Here is a 24,258-nt window from a genome sequence, read left to right as displayed (position 1 = left end):
AAAGTCATTTATTTGTCTGAAAAGCGGGGAATTGCAACTGCTGACAGCCCAAGCTTTGTCCTTGTGCGCGAGGAGGCCGAATTGGCAAAAAATAAAAAAGTCCATCTAGGGCGCGCCTTCGAAAACATACATGCGATGTAGCAACAGGGCAGATCGAGCTCTTTATGTTTTTATCGTCCCTTGAAAGAGAGCGGCTAGAGTGGTCTCCTTAGACCTACCCACCATCATCCATCATAAACTCCGACTGATCATCTCTGTTTGCGATTGCCTGGCTACGCTAGCATCCTCAAAATAATTTTTATTATCGTACAGAATCAGAACTATGTTTTCTTTATGTCTAAAAATAAAACAATACTAATAATTATAGCGATTACGGTCATCTCTAGAAGGTAAAAATGTATTTCATGAAGTACCATCTTGTACGCCGACAAAAATTTCTACAAAGTGTTTCACAAGCGCTGTGAAATTTTCTACAACTACATCTTCATGGATACTCTGCAAATCACATTTAAGTGCCTGGTAGAGGGTTCATCGAACCACCTTCACGAGTCTCTATTATTCTAATCTCGCATAGCGCGCGGAAAGAATGAACACCTATATCTTTCCGTACGAACTCCGATTTCCCTTATTTTATCGTGGTGATCGTTCCGTCCTATGTAGGTCAGTGTCAACAAAATATTTTCGCATTCGGGGAGAAAGTTGGTGATTGGAATTTCGTGAGAAGAACGCCTATCTTTTAATGATGTCCAGCCCAAATCCTGTATCATTTCTGTGACACTCTCTCCCATATTTCGCAATAATACAAAACGTGCTGCCTTTCTTTGAACTTTTTCAATGTACTCCGTCAGCCCTATCTGGTAAGGATCCCACACTGTGCAACAGTATTCTAAAAGAAGACGGGCAAGCGCAGTGTAGGCAGTCTCCTCACATTTTCTAAGTGTCATGCCAATAAAACGCAGTCTTTGGTTAGCCTTTTCTAGAATGAAATTCTCACTCTACAGCGGAGTGTGCGCTGATATGAAACTTCCTGGCAGATTAAAACTGTGTGCCAGACCGAGACTCTAACTCGGAAAGTAGGAGGCGAGGCACTGCGGAATTAAAGCTGTGATGAGGGGTCGTGAATCGTGTTTGGGTAGCTCAGTTGGTAGAGCGCTTGCCCGCGAAAGGCCAAGGTCCCGAGTTCGAGTCTCGGTCCAGCACACAGTTTTAATCTGCCACGGTCCAGGGCGCCTTGCCACGGTCCGCACGCCTTCCCCCGTCGGATCTTCGAGTCCTCCCTCGGACATGGGTATGTTTTTGTCCTTAGCATGAGTTAGTTTGATTAAGTAGTGTGTAAGCCTAGGGACTGATGACCTCAGCAGTTGGATCCCATAGCAACTTACCACAAATTTCTAAATTTTTTTATCTATATTTAATATCAGTTACTTGAAATGAGGCTCTCGATATTCTGAAGGCATTGTAATACCTGATGTGCCACGGCTTTCATGTAACAACCCCCTCTGGAAGTCGCTGAGCACCTCTGTAACGGCCACGCTCTGGAGCAAACGGTAGCCCAACAAATGGGGCAATTCTTTTTTACCCCTTTTTTTCACTCTTCTCTTTAAATTTTTCTATTGCTATTTGACGAAAGCCCTTGACAAACTACTCAAGAATGCTATACGCGAGTATTTTGTTAGTGAATCTATTTACGAACGTTAAATTAAATTTATTTTAAGTTGAGGATCAGATACCGGGTTTTGCAGAAAGCGATGCTCATTAGCGACGTAATCTATCGGTTTACATGTTCCCGTTTTCCTGCTGCATAATTCTGCATTGCGTGCCTTACACAAATCCGTGAAGACATAAAAGCAAATTATTCCATAACAGTGGCAGACTTCATTAAGCATCTACATCTACACAGGTATTCCGCAAGTTACCGTACGGATGGTGGCGGAGGTTCACCGTACGGCGCGTGGCGGAGGGTACCTTGTACCACTACTATTCATTTCCTTTCCTGTTCCACTCGCAAATAGAGCGAGGGGAAAGCGACTAACTAAATGCTTCCGTATGAACCCTAATATCTCGAATAACATCTTTGTAGTCGTTACGAGCAGTGTATGTCGGCGGCAGGATACAAAATGTAGACTGGCAGTGGCAAGGAAAGCGTGTCTAAAGAAGAGAAATTTGTTAACATCGAGTATAGATTTAAGTGTAAGGAAGTCGTTTCTGAAAGTATTTGTATGGAGTGTTTCCATGTATGTAAGTGAAACATGGACGATAAATAGTTCGGACAAGAAGAGCATAGAAGCTTTCGAAATGTGGTGCTACAGAAGAATGCCAAAGATGAGATGGGTAGATCACATAACTAATGAGGAGGTATTGAATAGAATTGGGGAGAAGAGAAGTTTGTGGGAACAACTTGACAAGAAGAAGGGACCGGTTGGTAGGACATGTTCTGAGGCATCAACGGATCACAAATTTAGCATTGGAGGGCAGCGTGGAGGGTAAAAATCGTAGAGGGAGACCAAGAGATGAATACACTAAGCAGATTCAGAAGGATGTAGGTTGCAGTAAATACTGGGAGATGAAGAAGCTCGCACAGGATAGAGTAGCATGGAGAGCTGCATCAAACCAGTCTCAGGACTGAAGACCACAACAACAACAACATGCTGGTGGCAGTAGAATCATCCGGCAATCACCTTCAAACGTCGGTTCACTAAATTTTCTCTATAGAGTTTCACGTAAAGAACGTCCGCTTCACTCCAGGGATTCCCATTCGTGTTCCCGGAGTATCTCCGTAACACTTACTTGTTGCTCGAGCCTACCGGTAATAAATCTGGCAGCCGCCTCTGAATTGCTTCGCCCTGTCCTCCAAATCATTTATGTATCTAGAGAACAACAGCAGTCCTATCACACCTTTCTGGGGCGCCCCTGAAGATGCCCTTGTTTCGCCGTCGAGGACAACATACTGGGTTCTATGATATAAGAAGTCTCTGAGCCACTCACATATCTGTGAACTTATTCCATACGCTCGTACCTTCGTTAACAGCCTGCTATGGGGCACCGTGTCCAATTCCTTCCGGAAATTTAGAAACATGTAATCTGCCTGTTGCCCTTCATCCATAGTTCTCAGTATACCATGTCAGAAAAGGGCAAGCCGAGTTTCGCACGAGGGATGCTTTCTAAAACCATGCTGATTCGCGGACATGAGCTGCTTGACTTCAAGAAAGTTTATTACGTTCTAACCGAGAATGTGTTCAAGTATGCTGCAACAAACAGAAGTCAGGAGTATTAATCTGTAATTTTGCGGGTCTATTCTTTTTCCCATCTTATATACTGGAGAGACCTGCGCTGTTTTCCAGCCGCTTCGGACGAGAGATTCATGATAAATGTAGGCTGGATAATGGGCTAATGCCGTAGAGTATTCTTCGCATTGGGACTCCATCCGGACCTGGTGATTTATTTTCTTTCAAATCTTTCAGTGGTTTCTCCACTCCAGGGATGCTTACTACTATATCGTCCATACGAGACTCTGTCCAGTGGTCAAATGACATTATGTTTGTACGATTCTCATGCGTGAACGATGTCTTGAACGTGAAATTAAAAACTTCGGCTTTCTTTTTGTTATCTTCAACTGCCAAACCAGGCTGGTCAACAAGAAACTGAATGGAATCCTTAGACCCGCTTATCGATTTTGGATACTACCAGTCTTGGAAAGTATACATCCTGTAACATTTTTGTTCAGTCTTTCGTGGAGAAAAATACGCAAAGTTTGTTAACAGTTGCCTTGGGTGATCTGTGTGGCACGGTTTCAAATGGTTCAAATGGCTCTGAGCACTATGGGACTTACCATCTGTGGTCATCAGTCCCCTAGAACTTAGAACTACTTAAACCTAACTAACCTAAGGACATCACACACATCCATGCCCGAGGCAGGATTCGAACCTGCGACCGTAGGGGTCACGCGGCTCCAGACTGAAGCGCCTAGAAACGCACGGCCACACCGGCCGGCTTGGCACGGTTTGTAAAAATAGTGAAAAATAAGTATCACGCAGCGACAACACGTTTTTATTTAGTATGACTGTTTACTATCGGATAAATAAATTTTATGCAAGAATACAGCGTCAGCCTGTCACATTTCCTTGTGCTTTTCTGTTAGCTCTTCTGTGCTTTGTTTTCTCTGTATTTTAATTTCTTGATTATCTATCTCCCCTCCTAATAGGTTTTAGTGCATATAAGAGTGCATCTGAGATAGAGTGACTGTGTGGTAATTTCGGGTGCATACATGTGCAACGACTTTAGTTCATCTCTATATACGTTTTTTTTTAATAAGTGTAAGGGCGCTGATGACCTCGCCGTTGGGCTTCCATAAGATCCAATCACACACACACATACACACACACACACACACACACACACACATACACACAATATTGTTGGAGTGTTCGGGGAAGACAGACTTCATTTCACTGTTCAGATCAGGGCCGGCCAGAAATTCTGCACGCGTGCGGTGCTCCTGCACATGTGCAACTTCCGGGTCACAGCGTGCACGCCGCAGCCGTTAGCGTTCATGTAGTGCATGTTTCTACGCACAGATGTCGCTTTATCCACTTGCTGAGATACTCTGTACCGGCGCATTCTAGTGCTCTTTCCACAGCTTGCAAGCCAACCATGCGAAGGTATTTCGCGTATTAAACATTTAAAATACTGTCACAGTCTACTCATTGAGACGTCTACTTTTATGTTAACAGTTTAACCCAGTGAGACAAGTAATACAGTTAACAACCGTGGGTTTTTATTAAGGCAGCTTGACTGTCGGCACGTAAATACGCCTAATGTTTTTGATCTATTATTTAAGAAAGAGAGCACTTGGCGACTTCCAACGAACCTTAGTCATGATTTCAAATAACATTAAACCAATGCAAGGTTTCCTATAACTAATTCTCGGTGCCCTCAGTTACACCCACATAATTTCTCTCTCGCTGATCACCTGTACCACTATTGCTATATCTTTCATCAGTTCCGTCTGAAATCTGCGTAATAACCAACAATTAGATGAATGTTATGTTTTATCGACTTCAACTGAGCGTAGCCCTTCACACATTTAAAAAAAAAACCTAAATGTAAGTATACGACAATTGGTTTAATGACCAATTTTCCTGATCATAATGTAACATGGAGCAGAATGAGGCAATAATGCACTGTTAGTAAACACTAATTTTTAATTATGAAAGGAATAAATCCAAACACTGGTCATGCGAAATGATATACACTCCTGGAAATTGAAATAAGAACACCGTGAATTCATTGTCCCAGGAAGGGGAAACTTTATTGACACATTCCTGGGGTCAGATACATCACATGATCACACTGACAGAACCACAGGCACATAGACACAGGCAACAGAGCATGCACAATGTCGGCACTAGTACAGTGTATATCCACCTTTCGCAGTAATGCAGGCTGCTATTCTCCCATGGAGACGATCGTAGAGATGCTGGATGTAGTCCTGTGGAACGGCTTGCCATGCCATTTCCACCTGGCGCCTCAGTTGGACCAGCGTTCGTGCTGGACGTGCAGACCGCGTGAGACGACGCTTCATCCAGTCCCAAACATGCTCAATGGGGGACACATCCGGAGATCTTGCTGGCCAGGGTAGTTGACTTACACTTTCTAGAGCACGTTGGGTGGCACGGGATACATGCGGACGTGCATTGTCCTGTTGGAACAGCAAGTTCCCTTGCCGGTCTAGGAATGGTAGAACGATGGGTTCGATGACGGTTTGGATGTACCGTGCACTATTCAGTGTCCCCTCGACGATCACCAGTGGTGTACGGCTAGTGTAGGAGATCGCTCACCACACCATGATGCCGGGTGTTGGCCCTGTGTGCCTCGGTCGTATGCAGTCCTGATTGTGGCGCTCACCTGCACGGCGCCAAACACGCATACGACCATCATTGGCACCAAGGCAGAAGCGACTCTCATCGCTGAAGACGACACGTCTCCATTCGTCCCTCCATTCACGCCTGTCGCGACACCACTGGAGGCGGGCTGCACGATGTTGGGGCGTGAGCGGAAGACGGCCTAACGGTGTGCGGGACCGTAGCCCAGCTTCATGGAGACGGTTGCGAATGGTCCTCGCCGATACCCCAGGAGCAACAGTGTCCCTAATTTGCTGGGAAGTGGCGGTGCGGTCCCCTACGGCACTGCGTAGGATCCTACGGTCTTGGCGTGCATCCGTGCGTCGCTGCGGTCCGGTCCCAGGTCGACGGGCACGAGCACCTTCCGCCGACCACTGGCGACAACATCGATGTACTGTGGAGACCTCACGCCCCACGTGTTGAGCAATTCGGCGGTACGTCCACACGGCCTCCCGCATGCCCACTATACGCCCTCGCTCAAAGTCCGTCAACTGCACATACGGTTCACGTCCACGCTGTCGCGGCATGCTACCAGTGTTAAAGACTGCGATGGAGCTCCGTATGCCACGGCAAACTGGCTGACACTGACGGCGGCGGTGCACAAATGCTGCGCAGCTAGCGCCATTCGACGGCCAACACCGCGGTTCCTGGTGTGTCCGCTGTGCCGTGCGTGTGATCATTGCTTGTACAGCCCTCTCGCAGTGTCCGGAGCAAGTATGGTGGGTCTTTTTTCCATTTCCAGGAGTGTAGTTAATATCGGGCACAAAAGCACCGCTCATTGACAAAAGCAAGCAATTGCGGGAGATTTTTATCACTGATGCTTGATCGAAACGACCGAGAACATAGATCTGCCGTCCTTTGCTTTTTCACAGTACCTGCCATTTCTCAGTACTTCTCTGTCAAGGTTACGGTCACCAGGGGGTAAACGAGACTGGGTATGTTGCGCTCTTACTTGTACCACAGGGAAGAGGAGCCGCCGCCGTTCATTTAGGACACATGTCTAATAACAGATGTCGCTGTCCCTCGCTGTCGCACACGTGCGCACATGTGCAGCACTTCCGCACGTCTGCACACTGTGCATCGTTTGGCCGGCCCTGGTTCAGATGATACGCATCCCACTTGTATGGATGACTAATATTAAGTAGATTCAGTGTTACCTTATTGACTATAATAATTCCACAGAAGTCTACACGTCGTATATCATCAGCTGCTTTCAGCGGTGATGCACATTATCAAAATCATCAATACTGGCAGATGTATCAGGAATGCGCACCTAATGTCAAACTTCAAATGCATCTGCTTGAAAATATATGAGCTGTTATGGCACATTGTGAGATTAATTTAGTCCAAACACTACACTCCCGGAGTCAGTCAATGAAAACGAACTTACGAATGTCAGGTGGCATTGGAAAAAAAAAGATTGGCTACAATTAACAACATTTTACAGGATGTGAGTCAGATTTGAAAGAAAGTATTAGATGCATAATATCACGAAAAAAATTTGGCATATGAAAGTGCGTATTTTCTAATATGTGTAGGGTCTTTTAAGTCTATAAAAAACTTCTCAATGAAAATCGTGTTGTAAAAGATAGGAACTAAATCTTAAGGACTTTCCTAGATAAAAGGTGCATACACCTGAGCAGCCTGAAGATAAAAAACGCGAGCGATGAAGGTGTAATTACAACAAAACCAGATTAGTACTGTTTTGGCGGTTACAAGAATGGTGGCTTTTACTTTTAAATGAGAAACAATGTTTAGCGTAATTAAACTCTTTCTAGAGAGGTGGAACTGAAGCAATCTACATTAGCGAACAAAAAAAAAGTGTTTTCCCTTTGGATGATACGCCGCCTCAGAGAGCAACCGTTGTAATGGCACAAACGCATTAACCGAGGTTTTAAATCGATACCCACCCACGCCATTCCGCAAGCTCTCTTCTAGCTTACAAGGCGGTATAAATAAGAAACCCATTACAAATCATCCAGAGATATGAGTCAACTATTTTGAAATAAGAACACTCCATCAATACACATTTGTTAATATTCGTTGTATTTCTGATACTCTTAATAAGGTCATGTCCAACAAGATAACTCTTGCAATAACATCGAAATCTTAGAACCAATTTTTTAACAATTCTCATAACAACCCGGAACAATGTGCGAGCTTGACTCGCTGGTGCGACGGAATTCGGGACACATAGGGCTAAAGTGACCAGTTACGCGGCACGGCTTGGTCGGCTGACATGTTACTCGGCAATAAGATACAAACAGAATACGTCTTCGTCAGTCTTCTGACGAATTCTTCTCCTGTCCGAAACTCTTCATCTCTGAGCAGCAACCTACGTTCTCATTTATCTTCTGGATGTGTGCCAATCTCTGTCTACAGATTTTACCCTCTATATCTCCCTCTAGTAAATGGAAATTATTCGCTGATCTCTTGACAGATGTCCTATCACCCTGTCTCTTCTTCTTCTTCTTGAGTTTTCCTTATGTTCCTTTCCTCGTAGATTCTGCAGTGAACCTCCTTACGCCTTACTTTATCAGTCCACCTGATTTTCAGCATTCGTCTGTAGCACCACATCTGAAAGGCTTCGATTCTCTTCTGTTCCGGTTTTCATACAGTCCATGTCTCCGTAACATACAATGCTGTCCTCCAAACAGCTTCTCAGATATTTCTTCCTCTATTTAAGACCTATGTTTGATACTAGCAGATTGATCTTGGATACAAAAGCCCTGCTTTGCCAGTGCTAATCTGCTTCTGATGCCCTCCTTGCTCCATCCGTCATGAATTGTCACTGTGGCCATTTCTACCACTTCTCATCACTTTCGTCTTCCTTCGATTTACTCTCGGTCCTTATTCTGTACTCGTTAGACTGTTCATTCCATTCAGCAGATCCTGTAATTCTTCACTTTCACGGAGAATAGCAGTGTCATCAGCGAATCGTATTTGTGGTTGTCCATCTTATTACATGGGCGAGGGACTTCAGTTGATGGTATATATGAGGAATAGTACCACCACGGCTGTATACTGAGAATGTCTTTATTATATCACACAAACAGTTTCGGCGGCACATTACCGCCATCTTCAGGCTCCACCGTTGTCAAAAGAGTACTTGACTTTCTTGGCGTATTTACTGTGGGATTTTTATTACTAACACACAGTAAATGCGCCAAGAAAATGAAATGCCCTTTTACCAGTGGTGGGGACTGAGGATGGCGGCAATGTGCCGCCGAAACTAATCGCGTGACAGAATAAATACGATGAGTTTTAAAAGTGAGTACCTAACACTACTATTGCTCAGTAAAGACGTAATATACCTGCTGCCACTAAACACAATCTTCAGGATGTTGAGTCTTTCCCAGAATATATTCTCTGAAACACGACTCTTCTAATGAAGCAGTGCTCACAACTTCTAAGGTATGTATTTTAGAGCATATGTTTTCTGAACTTTTTTCTTGTTTTGTTCCATACTACCACTTCCCAAAATATGGAAAGCAAAGAGCATGCCGTAGAAGAGATTTGTTTCACAATATCGAAGATCAAGAATTGCTCATACCTCTTAAGGTAAAGGATTTAGAGCCCTTGTTTGATTGACATTTTTGTTTCGAATGATCATTGGCGTCATATCCCTGAATATTGCCCATATGTGAACAAAAGTATCCGAACACCTAACTGAAAATGACTCCATCGGTAATGCTGTAATTCATTGTGGTGTTGTCCCACACTTATTCTTGATGACAGCTTCCACTCTCGCAGGCATACCTTCAGTCAGGTGCTGGAAGGTTTCTTGGGGAATGGCAGCCCATTCTTCATGGAGTGCTGTACTGTGGAGAGGTATCGATGTCGGTCGGTGAGGCTTGGCACGATGTTGCCATTCCAAAACATCTCAAATGTATTCTATAGGATTCAGATCATGGCTCTGTGCAGGCCAGCCCATTACAGGGATGTTATTGTCGTGTAACCACTCCGCCACAGGCCGTGCATTATGTACAGGTGTTCGATCGTGTTGAAAGATGCAATCACCATCCTCGAATTGATCTTCAACAGTAGGAAGCAAGAAGGTGCTTAAAACATCAGTGTAGGCCTGTGCTACGATAGTGCCACGCAAAACAACAAGGGGTGCAAGCCTCCTCCATGAAAAACACGACCACACTACAACACCACCGCCTCCGAATTTTACTGTTGACACTACACACGCTGACAGAGGACGTTCACTGGGCATTTGCCATACCCACACTCTGCCATCGGATTGCCACATTCTGTACCATGACTCGTCACTCCACACAACATTTTTCCACTGTTGTTCAACCGGCCAATGTTTACGCTCCTTACACCAAGCGAGGTGTCGTTTGGCATTTACCGGCGTGATATGTGGCTTATGAGCAGCCGTTCGACCATAAAATCAAAGTGTTCTCACCTCCCGTCTAACTGTCATAGTACTTGCAGTGGATTCTGATGCAGTTTGGAATTCCTGTGTGATGGTCTGGATAGACACATTGTGACCCTCATCAACTGTCGGGGGTCTCTGTCAGTCAACACACGAGGTCGGCCTGTACGCTTTTGTGCCGTATGTGTCCCTTCATGTCTCCACTTCACTATCACATCGGAAACAGTGGACCTAGGGATGTTTAGGAGTGTGGAAATCTCGCTTACTGACATATGACGCAAGTGACACCCAATCACCTGACCACGTTCGAAGTCCATGAATTCCGCGGAGCACCTGATTCTACTCTATCACGATGTCTGACGTCCCTGATATGGAGTACTTGGCAGTAGGTGGCAGCACAATGCACCTAATATGAAAAACGTATGTTTTTGGGGGTGTCCGGATACTTTTGATCACATAGTATATATATATATATATATATATATATATATATATATATATATGTTGTTATTACTTGCACGAGTCATACTTGCTTGTAATCAAGTTGGTCCAGTGTTTCCACTGGGTGTTTAGAACCAGGGATTGTTAGTTCCTGGCGCATTATGACCAGCCGCACATTGTGTGAACAGACGCTGACCAGGATGCCGATGGTTCCCACTTCAGACGCGTCCTGGATTTGGGTGTTGACAGTGCTTATTGTAATGGCGGCACTTATTCGCCATGACACAGCAACGTCTTCGGGTTCTGTGGTTTTTGAATGAGTGTGACCCTTGCCAAAAGTCACCCTCCCACACCCTCGTGATGCTGCCGCCTCGGTCCTGGACTGCTTATTTGGGTTTCTCCTTATTCGCAGCTGTCCACCATATCTGATGGATCGTTCGCTATCCGCCACCTGCGACCCGCCCTGTACCTGAGGCTCGGCTAGGAAAACAAACCAGGAAAACTGTCAAGTATTGGCTCAATATTTTTCTAACCTACTAAATTGCCCAGAACCTAGTTTAAGGTTTCCCAAAGAAATCAGTGACAACGCTCAACCGGATTCATTACCACCAACACAGGAAGAAATCAAATGTCACATTAAAAACTTAAAAAATAATAGAACATCTGGCGAAGATGGCATTGTTGCAGAGCTATTAAAAAACCTAGGACCAAAGACGTTGCAAGAGCTCACAAAAATAATAACAAAAATATGGGAAACAGAAAAATTACCAGAGGATTGGAAATGTGCCCTTATTCGCCCGTTACATAAAAAAGGAGACAGAACAAATGTCAATAACTACAGGGGAATCTCACTTTTACAAGTCACCTACAAAATTCTCTCAACATGCCTGCTGAAAAGAACACAAGAGCAGCTGGAACGCCAAATTGGTGATTATCAAGCAGGCTTCCGCCCCGGTCGCTCATGCATAGAACAAATATTTAATTTAAAGACAATATTAAAACACAAAGCAATTAGAAATGCCCCCATAATTTGTACATTTGTAGATTTTAAGAAAGCCTATGACTCAATTGACCGGCAATCTTTGTTTAACATTTTAGAGGAACTTGGACTTGACTCCAAAACACTAAGGCTTATCAAAGAATCACTGACAGACACTGTATCTAAAGTTAAATTCAGGGGAGAAATCTCTGAACCTTTTCTCATAAAAACTGGAGTACGTCAAGGTGACGGGCTATCTGCACTTCTGTTTAATATAGTCCTGGATAAAGTCATTAAGGAATGGGAAAAAGAATTAAAAAATCAATCCTACTGGAAACCAATCCATCTTGGTAGAACCAAAGACAACGTGGAGGTATCTTGTTTAGCATTCGCGGACGACTTGGCCATACTTGCAGATGATGAAGAAATCGCCACCAAACAAATAGAGATCCTTAAGGAATGCGCGGATAAAGTAGGTTTGCAAATTTCGTTTCAAAAGACAGAATTTTTCTGTACGAAATTCCATATACACAGTTTGAACACAAAATATGGAAAAATAAATAGAGTAAAACATTTTAAATACCTAGGTGAAATTTTGGAGCCAACCGGAGGAGAGAAAGTTGCACAGAAGATCAGACAACAGAAAATGAAGAGAGCATATGGTATGACACATGAAATATACAATAAAAAATGCATCTCCTCGAACACAAAAATCAGACACTACTGCGCAGTAATTAAGCCAGCAGCACTATATGCTAGTGAAACGCTCACACTCCACACAAAATGTGACTTAGAAAAAATACTAAAAGAAGAACGCAAAATCATGAGAAAGATTTTAGGTCCAAAATTAACAGAAGAAGGATACCGGATACAATCAAGAAGAACCACAGAAACTATATCAAACCTGGCAGCAGACATAAGAAGGCGAAGATTAAAATTTTATGGACATGTCACTAGACTTCCCCCCACACGACTCACCAACAGAATTCTCACTTACATAGAAAAAGTCAAATCAACAACACCATGGATTAGCCAAGTAAAATTAGATTTACAAAAAGCAAATATTGAACTTAAAGATGTCAAAGATAGAAAAACTTTTAGAACTAAGGTGGAAAAGTGGATTGTATTGTCGGAGAAGGAAGCACTAAAGAGACCAGGAACAAAATGGACAGAAGAAAGAAAAAGAAAACATGGAGAACGAATGAAAGAAGTATGGAAGAAACGACGTCAGAAAGCTTTGCGTGATCCTTCTGGGTCCATTCGCGATAAGTAAGTAAATATATATATATATATATATATATATATATATATATATATATATATATATATATAGTGTACGTAGCGCAAAGTTGCATCCTACCTGGCTCCTCCTGCTCCAGTTGCCTGCGGCCTCTGCCAGGTGGAGGTCTTCTGGGAGGACCAGAATGGTTGCTGGCGCGCCGCTCCCTCTCTAAGGCTATTGGCTGCTGTGCATCGTCCCACTGGCCGACTCCACCATCTGTAGCAGCTGCAGGAAACATTTTCCAGGCGTCATTGTAACATCTCGGTGTCTAATAAATAACTTCTGCATAATCATGTTATCAGCTAATTTAAGAGATATATTAAAGAACAGAAATTGAAATACAGGGAGAAGAAATAAGCACTTTAAGATTTGTAGTTCCTCAGAAGGATATTAAGGCTGCGGGTAAAAAGCGAAAACGTTAAGGGTTGTAATTCGACAAAGACGGCAAAGGTCGTGGAAGTTCAGTTGAACGAAATAGTATCTCGCAAAGAGGTTTTAAGCTGAGCACAAATAAAAGTTAAGCAAGGGTAATTGAATTCAATCAAATTACGTCAGAATATTCAAAAGGAAGTAGATTTTGTAATGAGGCACTAGAAGTAGAAGCGGGCAGAAAAATATCTGACGATGGGAGAAGTAAAGAAGACATAAAAACGAGATTTTAACGATTGTGGAAAGGAAAAGAGTTAAAAATGCTTTTCTGAAGCTATTTGTCTAGAATGCAGCCATGTACGGAAGACAAACGTGGACGATAAACAGTTCAGACCAAGAGAAAACTGAATCTTTTGTAATATGGTGCTACAGGAGAATCCCGGAGATTAGATCAGATAGCTAATGAGGAGACATGAATCGACCTGGGGAGAAAAGAAATGTGTTGCACAACTTCACTAAAAGAAGGGATCGGGTGATAGAATAAATCCTGAGCCATAGTTCAAATGGTTTAAATGGCTCTGAGCACTATGGAACTCAACTTCTGAGGTCATTAGTCCCCTAAAACTTAGAACTAGGTAAACCTAACTAACCTAAGGACATCACACACATCCATGCCCGAGCAGGATTCTAACCTGCGACCGGAGCGGTCTCGCGGTTCCAGACTGCAGCGCCTAGAAAGGCACGGCCACTTCGGCCGGCAAATCCTGAGCCATCTCGAAATCTTTATTCACTGTGGGGCACTAACCAGTTTCAAATGGCCACTCTTCAAGAAAATGTATACCGTGGTTGCTAAAAATATCCGAATTGTTATACACTGTCCTCCTTCTCATGCAAGTTTCAATCAGATCACTAACACTCATCAGGCAAAATCTGTGTTTTATCATCTTAACGTATAAAAAAAATTCAGTGTGAAATAACGTTGTAGTAGCCATTGTGCTGTTTCAGTTTGGTGATGGCTCTGAGCACTATGGGACTTAACATCTGTGGTCATCAGTCCCCTAGAACTTAGAACTACTTAAGCCTAACCAACCTAAGGACATCACACACATCCATGCCCGAGGCAGGATTCGAACCTGCGACCGTAGCAGTCGCGCGGTTCCGGACTGAGCGCCTAGAACCGCTAGACCACCGCGGCCGGCTCAGTTTGGTGATGTGTATCGTAATTTATCTCAGAATAGTATCCCGAAAGCGGCGAAACGTGAAATAGGAGTTTGAAGTTGATGAAGCAGTCTAATTAGAAAGAACCAGTGTTAGGATGCACTTTTTAGCTGCTGCACACGGTCTAGGTATTCTACATTAGAGTAGTGAACGTTTCACAGAAATGACGGTACGAGGGCGTGCTGAAAAGAAATACCTCCGACTTTTTTCATGTGAAAACACTTGAAGCTTTTTAAAGAAGACAAACGTTATTAACGTTGTACATCTATAGCTGCTGGTGAACCTTTCGGGATGTGAGTTCGTGGTCCAAGAAATTCTGCCTATGTTGAAACGAAGAATAAAGATGTAGAATGTTAATAACGTTTGTTTCATTTAAAAAGATTTAAGAGTGTTCACATAAAAAATTGGGAGCCATTGCTTTTCAGCACGTCGTTGTAACAAAGGGTGACCACAAGAAAGTCGAACAGGACCTCATATGTTTTCAATATGTGTAAATGATTTATCAGAGAGGATATGCGGCGATATAAGAATTTTGCCTGACGATACTACTGTGCTCGGGAAAGCATCGTCCCTGGATGATCGTAAGGAATTACAGAAAGCCTAGGACAACGTGCCCACTTTGTGTAATGAATCGCAGCTGTCCGTAAGTGTGGACAAACGTAAGATAATGTCTATAACAAAGACAAAAATCACTACAGTATCAGATTACAAGATTAGCGGTAAACATTTTGAGCATGTGATGTCATGTAAGCAGTTAGGGGTAATTCTAAGATGCGATATTAAATGTAAAATCAGTATTAGGGAAGACGAACTAAAGATTTAGATTTTTTGGGAGGGTTCTGGGTACGTGAGACGTATCTGTACAGGAAACTACATACAGGACACTAAAGCGACCAGCTCTAGAGTACTGTTCCAGTCTTTGGAATCCTTATCAAGTAGACATCAGAAAGACATAGGATCGTAATGGATAGGTATAGGCCACAGAGAATTTCAACAAAAATGTGCGGGTAGTTAAATGGGTTATCTCTGGAATAAAGACGACCTAGGTGTAGCGAAACACTGTTTCATAAATTTATGAAATCTGTAATCGAAGAAGACTATGCGATCATTCTTCTGCTATCGTATATCACACGTAAGGATAGTGAGGAAAGGGTAACACATATCCCAATGCTCGGTCCAAAATGTCTTTCCTCGTCATCCTCCAAGTACCTCAATCAGGCATCCACCGACATAAAACCCATGCTACACGCCACTCATAAAACTGAGGTTGTTATGACACTCCTATCGGTATCCCTCGCAGTCTACGTAGAATCATCACCTCATTCCTCTGCGTAAATACCTTAAATAAAATCAATAAACCAGCTTTTCGTTTTCTTCCTAACGGGACTTACCATCATTTTTTTAAATGGACATTCATTTTTAGCGGCTTCTGAAAATCAAAGTCATTTATTTGTCTGAAAAGCGGGGAATTGCAACTGCTGACAGCCCAAGCTTTGTCCTTGTGCGCGAGGAGGCCGAATTGGCAAAAAATAAAAAAGTCCATCTAGGGCGCGCCTTCGAAAACATACATGCGATGTAGCAACAGGGCAGATCGAGCTCTTTATGTTTTTATCGTCCCTTGAAAGAGAGCGGCTAGAGTGGTCTCCTTAGACCTACTCACCATCATCCATCATAAACTCCGACTGATCATCTCTGTTTGCGATTGCCTGGCTACGCTAGCATCCTCAAAATAATTTTTATTATCGTACAGAATCAGAACTATGTTTTCTTTATGTCTAAAAATAAAACAATACTAATAATTATAGCGATTACGGTCATCTCTAGAAGGTAAAAATGTATTTCATGAAGTACCATCTTGTACGCCGACAAAAATTTCTACAAAGTGTTTCACAAGCGCTGTGAAATTTTCTACAACTACATCTTCATGGATACTCTGCAAATCACATTTAAGTGCCTGGTAGAGGGTTCATCGAACCACCTTCACGAGTCTCTATTATTCTAATCTCGCATAGCGCGCGGAAAGAATGAACACCTATATCTTTCCGTACGAACTCCGATTTCCCTTATTTTATCGTGGTGATCGTTCCGTCCTATGTAGGTCAGTGTCAACAAAATATTTTCGCATTCGGGGAGAAAGTTGGTGATTGGAATTTCGTGAGAAGAACGCCTATCTTTTAATGATGTCCAGCCCAAATCCTGTATCATTTCTGTGACACTCTCTCCCATATTTCGCGATAATACAAAACGTGCTGCCTTTCTTTGAACTTTTTCAATGTACTCCGTCAGCCCTATCTGGTAAGGATCCCACACTGTGCAACAGTATTCTAAAAGAAGACGGGCAAGCGCAGTGTAGGCAGTCTCCTCACATTTTCTAAGTGTCCTGCCAATAAAACGCAGTCTTTGGTTAGCCTTCTCCACAACATTTTCTATGTGTTGCTTCCAATTTAAGTTGTTCGTAATTGTAATACCTAGGTATTTAGTTGAATTTAAGGCTTTTAGATTAGACTGATTTATCGTGTAACCGAGTGGATGACCTCACACTTTTCGTTGTTTAGGCTCAACTGCCACTTTTCGCACCATTCAGATATCTTTTCTAAATCGTTTCTCAGTTTGTTTTGATCTTCTGATGACTTTATTAGTCGATAGACGACAGCGTCATCTGCAGAGTGTCTCTCAAATCGTTTATATAGATTAGGAACAGCAATGAGCCTATAACACTACCTTGAGGATCGCCAGAAATCACTTCTGTTTTACTCCAGGACTTTCCATCAATTACTGCGAACTGTGACCTCTCTGACAGGAAATCACAAATCCAGTCACATAACTGAGACGATATTCCATAAGCACGCAATTTCACTACGAGCCTCTTGTGTGGTACAGTGTCAAAAACCTTCCGGAAATCCACTCTGCACTTCATGTGAATAAAGAGCTAGTTGTGTTTCACAGAACGATGTTTTCTAAACCCATGTTGACTGTGTGTCAATAGACCGTTTTCTTCGAAGTAACTCATAATGTTCGAACACAATATATTCGCCAAAATCCTGCTGCTTATGGACGTGAACGAATGGGCCTGTAATTTAGTGGATTACTACTACTACCTTTCTTGAATATTGGTGTGACCTGTGCAACTTTCCAGTCTTTGGATACGGATCTTTCGTCGAGCGAACGGTTGTATATGATTGTTAAGAATGGAGCTAATGCATCAGCATACTCCGAAAGGAACCGAATCGGCATACGGTATGGACCAGAAGACTTGCTTTTATTAAGTTATTTAAGTTGCTTCACTACTCCGAGGATATTTACTTCTACGCTACTCATGTTGGCAGCTGAATATTTACTTCGTCTTCTTTTGTGAAGGCATTTCGGGGGTATTGCACCATTTAGAGGAAGTTATACATTGCAGACAATTATTTCCTGCGACGTCCTTTTTCTGACAGCCACAGCTTCAGGAGGGGTTTGAAGGAGCACAGTTTCACTACCGGTTGAGTTAAACGCAAACTCCACCTGACATTCGATTATAGTCGTTTAAGGAAGGTGTCACAGGCGCCGTAAACTGGATTCTTCTCCCCTACAGTTTACTCGCACATTTGTATGATCTCTGAGCACATCCCATTCCAGTATGAGCAATTTCTAAGCAATGTGAAACTGTCAACGAAGTTCCGTTTCTCTTTACTGTACATTCTTCCTTTGAGTTTAATTCAATGGGCCACGTGCCTCTGCTGCCCAATCAGATAAAGTATTCTTTTCTGATTAATAAACAGTTTTAATTCATTTTTGTCGTCCCTGAAGTAGATTTCCAAATCAGATTGAATAAGATAGAATAAATAGCCACCACATTTATAGTTTGCTGGTTTCTGAAACGGCTCATCAACACACGCAGCACATGGATGTTAATAAACTGAAAGAAGAATGTGTAAGCGTTTGTTAAGAGTTAATAGTGAAGAATACTTAAGATAAAACAGTCAGTTAAGTAATGAAATGCAACAGTGTTACATAATATAAGCTGGATGGTGTCCAGTAGAAAAGCTTTATCAAAGAACGATATATGCTTTTGAGAAACGTCCAGATTCGAGTATGAGAGAGAAGGCTGTTGGAAATAGAAGATAAAAATGCGTTATGCAGTTTGATTACAATCTGTCAGCTGCATTGTAATTTTTGTATTTCTTCCTTGGTTTGTAGGAACGCCATGCATTCCTAGACTGTCGCAACACGGCTAACAATGCCTTGGTGCGCCTGCTGCCGATACGTCTCTTACATCCGCTGCCTCCGTATACTAAGTCGCAGGCACTCACCACTCTCAAGGTCTCCAGCAGCCCTACGCCCTCGGTTGGGGGGCGGGCCTCTTGGTGGCGCCGAATGGTTGCTGGAACGACGGTTCCTGCCACCTGTCATCTCCAGGACGTGAGCTGACGCCACGGCCTCGTCATCACCGTTGCTGCGCTTCTCTCTGGCAGAACCTAAGTCACAGAAGTGTCAGATTCTATAGAATTGGAAGTCGGTGGGGGACTATCTCACCGATGTCCTTAACAAGTCATTATTTATGGTCGTTTGATATACTCCACACATGAACGTTGGTTACTTCTGTTAAGCTGTCGCGAAGTAACTGCATCCAATCCACGTTTCAAGTTCTTTTGTGGGTGTGTACTGAATGTTTATTTAGTTCCATCTAGGTTACTTAATAATTACAATAATTTAATAATTCCAATTCCAAAGAAAGCACGTGTTGACAGATGTGAAAATTACCTAACTATCAGTCTAATAAGTCACAGCTGCAAAATACTAACACGAATTCCTTACAGACGAATGGAAAAACTGGTAGAAGCCGATCTCGGGGAAGATCAGTTTGGATTCCGTAGAAATATTGGAACACGTGAGGCAATACTGACCTTACGACTTATCTTAGAAGAAAGATTAAGGAAAGGCAAACCTACGTGTCTAGCATTTGTAGACTTAGAGAAAGCTTTTGACAATGTTGACTGGAATACTCTCTTTCCAATGCTGAAGGTGGCAGGGGTTAAATACAGGGAGCGAAATGCTATTTACAAATTGTACAGAAACCAGATGGCAGTTATAAGAGTCGACGGACATGAAAGAGAAGCAGTGGTTGGGAAGGGAGTGAGACAGGGTTGTAGCCTATCCCCGATGTTATTCAATCTGTATATTGAGCAAGCAATAAAGGAAACAAAAGCAAAGTTCGGAGTGGGTATTAAAATCCATGGAGAAGAAATAAAAACTTTGTGGTTCGCCGATGACATTGTAATTCTGTCAGAGACAGCAAAGAACTTGGAAGAGCAGTTGAACGGAATGGACAGTGTCTTGAAAGGAGGGTATAAGATGAACATCAACAAAAGCAAAACGAGGATAATGGAATGTAGTCGAATTATGTCGGGTGATGGTGATGGAATTAGATTAGGAAGTGAGACACTTAAAGTAGTAAAGGAGTTTTACTATTTGGGGAGCAAAGTAACTGATGACAGTCGAAGTAGAGAGGGTATAAAATGTAGACTGGCAGTGGCAAGGAAAGCGTTTCTGAAGAAGAGAAATTAGATAACATTGAGTATAGATTTAAGTGTCAGGAAGTCGTTTCTGAAAGTATTTGTATGGAGTGTCGCCGTGTATGGAAGTGAAACTTGGACGATAAATAGTTTGGACAAGAAGAGAATAGAAGCTTTCGAAATGTGGTGCTAAAGAAGAATGCTGAAGATTAGATGGGTAGATCACATAACTAATGGTGAAGTATTGAATAGAATTGGGGAGAAGAGGAGTTTGTGGCACAACTTGACAAAAAGAAGGGGCCGGTTAGTACGACATGTTCTGAGGCATGGAGGGATCACAAATTTAGCATTGGAGGGCAGCGTGGAGGGTAAAAATCGTAGGGGGAGACCAATAGATGAATGCACTAAGCAGATTCAGAAGGATGTAGGTTGCAGTAAGTACTGGGAGATGAAGAAGCTTGCACAGGATAGAGTACCATGGAGAGCTGCATCAAACCAGTCTCAGGACTGAAGACCACAACACCAACAACAGGTTATTTATCTTACGACAGCGACATTTGGGACACAACTTTGAAAACAACGACTCTCTTTCTTTGTCTTTCTCTCACTCTCTGCCTGCTATTTATACAGAATTATGAGTACAGAAAGTCCGAAAATATGTGCGCTGACTCTTTAAACTGGTCTTTAAAATAAGTATCCCTCTTGTCACTTTGTGCAATCCACTGTTTTCCAGACAACTTTTTTTAATGTCGGAGATATGATAGCACTATGGGTTGAATTTAAGGTTGGTTCACGGCAGACAAACGTTCTTGACAGCTTTATGTTGTATGTGAGTAACGTTTTGAGTACGAACCCCATCAGTTCAGTAAATGCACAATTTAAATAAATGATTTACACGGTAATTTTATTTAATACTACGTAAGGATTGACCGTTATTAAACTTAAACATGCTCTCCATATTCGTAACTTGTACATCTATAACAATTACAAAGCACAATACATTTACAGTCACATCGTTAGCACTGATTTGAAAACTTTTTCCTTGGTATACAACTGATGTTGAAAATCGTACCCTTTGTTGCTAGCAACACATGATTGATATAGCTGATCCATATAAATGTGAACACTGTTACACGTGACAGCACAGATGGTAGTCATGGCTGTTTAGGGGAGCGCTCGTAACTAAAAATTGATGTATTTTTTGTTCCTGCAGTTAACTAATTTATTGATTTTTATGCGTTAATATAGGGTATTACGGTACAAAACACGTTTATCATACTCTTACTGGTATTTCAACGTAACATGTGTTTTATTATACATGAATCCATATACTGCAGCGTTGCCACACTGCAAGATAGTGAAACAACAGGGAAATAAACTACTATCAAAATGCGCCAACTGTGAAAACTAAAAATCACATTCACCAGGCTCTTTTCCCTTTTATTTACAGAGCATCACCAGTAGTTTGACGTCACGCTTAATATCGACTTTCGTTACCGTTGATACGGGCCTCTCACAAGACGATGTACACGTATTAGAGATTTATAGAAACACGTCATTCTTGGAATGATTTATTATAATTATTGCTATAATTAAACGTCACATAAACACTTATCAACGGTTAGTACGTTCATATGCGAGTGCTCTTCAAATGTGAACTAGTATCGTCATTAATTTACAAATCAAGTATGAAACACGATAGTATTATAATTTGCAGTATGTCGTTCCAAGGTAACGAAATATTGAAAATTTTTCACAAACACGTCACCTTTATGAAACTTCCTGGCAGATTCATTCTACGTCACCTTTAAATGTCATTTAATAATGCATCAATGACATAAGCCTTCAAGAAATTATATGCTAACCAGATCAAGAAACAAAAGTCAAACGAGTAAGTGTTAGCGTAATAGATAACGTCGTTGTTTCTGGAGTTGAAAGATATAGGTTTATATCTAGCCGCACGTTTTCTGTTCATGTTAGTGTTGCTGACACATAATGCGACCTTCTTATGAACCTAATATAAGTATGTTCTGCAATATTATATGTTATTTAGATTTCATTCTGCTTAGACAACGCAGGTTGAGATAAATATTTAGCGTTTCCGAGTGTGTAGTTAATCAAGAACCAAACAGGGAGGGTGCGACGGAAACGAGCAGCAATAAAATTCATGTTCTTCATACCACAAGTATTTGGCTCTTTATTCCCGAATATGTGGCGCTTTCGAGTGTATGGCTAGGCATGAACCTAAGACGACACCATAAATTGCTTCTAGTGAAACGGTGTAACATTCATATTATTCCTTGTTGAAAATATTTCGCTGTTTATTTCCGAGTTTGTGGTGATTTCTGAGACAGTGGTTAGCCATGAACCTAAGCCAGGGCCGGCCAGAAATTCTGCACGCGTGCGGTGCTCCTGCACATGTGCAACTTCCGGGTCACAGCGTGCACGCCGCAGCCGTTAGCGTTCATGTAGTGCATGTTTCTACGCACAGATGTCGCTTTATCCGCTTGCTGGGATACTCTGTACCGGCGCATTCTAGTGCTCTTTCCACAGCTTTCAAGCCAACCATGCGAAGGTATTTCGCGTATTAAACATTTAAAATACTGTCACAGTCTACTCATTGAGACGTCTACTTTTATGTTAACAGTTTAACCCAGTGAGACAAGTAATACAGTTAACAACCGTGGGTATTTATTAAGGCAGCTTGACTGTCGGCACGTAAATACGCCTAATGTTTTTTATCTATTATTTAAGAAAGAGAGCACTTAGGGACTTCCAACGAACCTTAGTCATGATTTCAAATAACATTAAACCAATGCAAGGTTTCCTAATTCTCGGTGACCTCAGTTACACCCACATAATTACTGTCTCGCTGATCACCTGTACCATTATTGCAATATCTTTCATCAGTTCCGCCTGAAATCTGCGTCATAACCAACAATTAGATGAATGTTATGTTTTATCGACTTCAACTGAGCGTAGCCCTTCACACATTTAAAAAAAAAACCTAAATGTAAGTATACAACAATTGGTTTAATGATCAATTTTCCTGATCATAATGTAACATGGAGCAGAATGAGGCAATAATGCACTGTTAGTAAACACTAATTTTTTAATTATGAAAGGAATAAATCCAAACACGTTTATCACTGGTCATGCGAAATGATATAGTTAATATCGGGCACAAAAGCACCGCTCATTGACAAACGCAAGCAATTGCGGGAGATTTTCATCACTGATGCTTGATCGAAACGACCGAGAACATAGATCTGCCGTCCTTTGCTTTTTCACAGTACCTGCCATTTCTCAGTACTTCTCCGTTAAGGTTACGGTCACCAGGGGTAAACGAGATTGGGTATGTTGCGCTCTTGCTTGTACCACAGGGAAGAGGAGCCACCCCGTTCATTTAGGACACATGTCTAATAACAGATGTCGCTGTCCCTCGCTGTCGCACACGTGCGCACATGTTCAGCACTTCCGCACGTCTGCACACTGTGCAGTGTTTGGCCGGCCCTGATCTAATGGAATAGAATGACCATGAGAGCAGGTGTTTTTTATTTTTTATTTCTGTGACAATGATTTTACATCAGCCGGTCTGCCTCATGTATCGTTATATCCAAGTGGTTTATAAATGTTAATCTACATTCAGATACGATGATAGCACCTTTAGTGTGTTGAAACCGGTTATCCAGTAAACAGTATTTAAGCGATCTTGGCTTTTGAATTATTTCTTACCTTAAACTGCTACGAGTGAAATGAAGAGCAAAATCATTCATTATCTCCCTCGTTACAAAATCGATCGTGCTGTCGTCATACTGCGTGTAACGTCAAATTGACGTCACGTATGCGGGAAGTGCTGTGAAACGAGTGTTACCCATCAGTACCAGGAATCGAATTTGCACTGCAATTTTTCACTCGTTTAACTGTCTTTCTGCGGTTTTGGGTCCTATTTTTTGGTCATTGTGAAAAATTTCCTTACAGAGATTGTTTTTATGATTTGAAACTGTATGTTATTCGTAGCTTTTGAAATTTCTTTGTGTATGTTCGCGCTTTGTAATAACTCTTACGTTGTCTTTCTAATTTGTGTTACTATGGCCGTCCGGGGTGGCCGAGCGGTTCTAGGGGCTTCAGCCCGGATCCGCGCGACCGCTACGGTCGCAGGTTGGAATCCTGCCTCGGGCATGGATGTG

At 42.3% G+C, this 24,258-nt stretch overlaps 1 protein-coding gene across 5 annotated transcripts in view; it reads right to left on the bottom strand.

Annotated features, from left to right (window-relative positions):
• Positions 1-24,258, bottom strand: part of LOC126176997 (proline-rich proteoglycan 2-like) — a 122,039-nt gene that overhangs the window by 51,167 nt on the left and 46,614 nt on the right. For 3 of the 5 annotated variants that reach the window (XM_049924209.1, XM_049924211.1, XM_049924213.1), the window contains one exon: positions 18,866-19,030. In XM_049924209.1, the coding sequence (XP_049780166.1) occupies positions 18,866-19,030 (165 nt within the window). Of the gene's footprint in view, positions 1-13,064; positions 13,212-18,865; positions 19,031-24,258 lie in introns of all 5 variants that reach the window. The other 2 variants (XM_049924210.1, XM_049924212.1) reach the window with 1 other exon arrangement.

This window comes from Schistocerca cancellata, chromosome 3 (assembly GCF_023864275.1).
Source record: "Schistocerca cancellata isolate TAMUIC-IGC-003103 chromosome 3, iqSchCanc2.1, whole genome shotgun sequence".
In the NCBI taxonomy this organism is placed as follows: domain Eukaryota; kingdom Metazoa; phylum Arthropoda; class Insecta; order Orthoptera; family Acrididae; genus Schistocerca; species Schistocerca cancellata.
The sequence above is the reverse complement of the archived record's forward strand: the minus strand, read 5'-3'. Positions and strand labels throughout refer to the sequence as shown.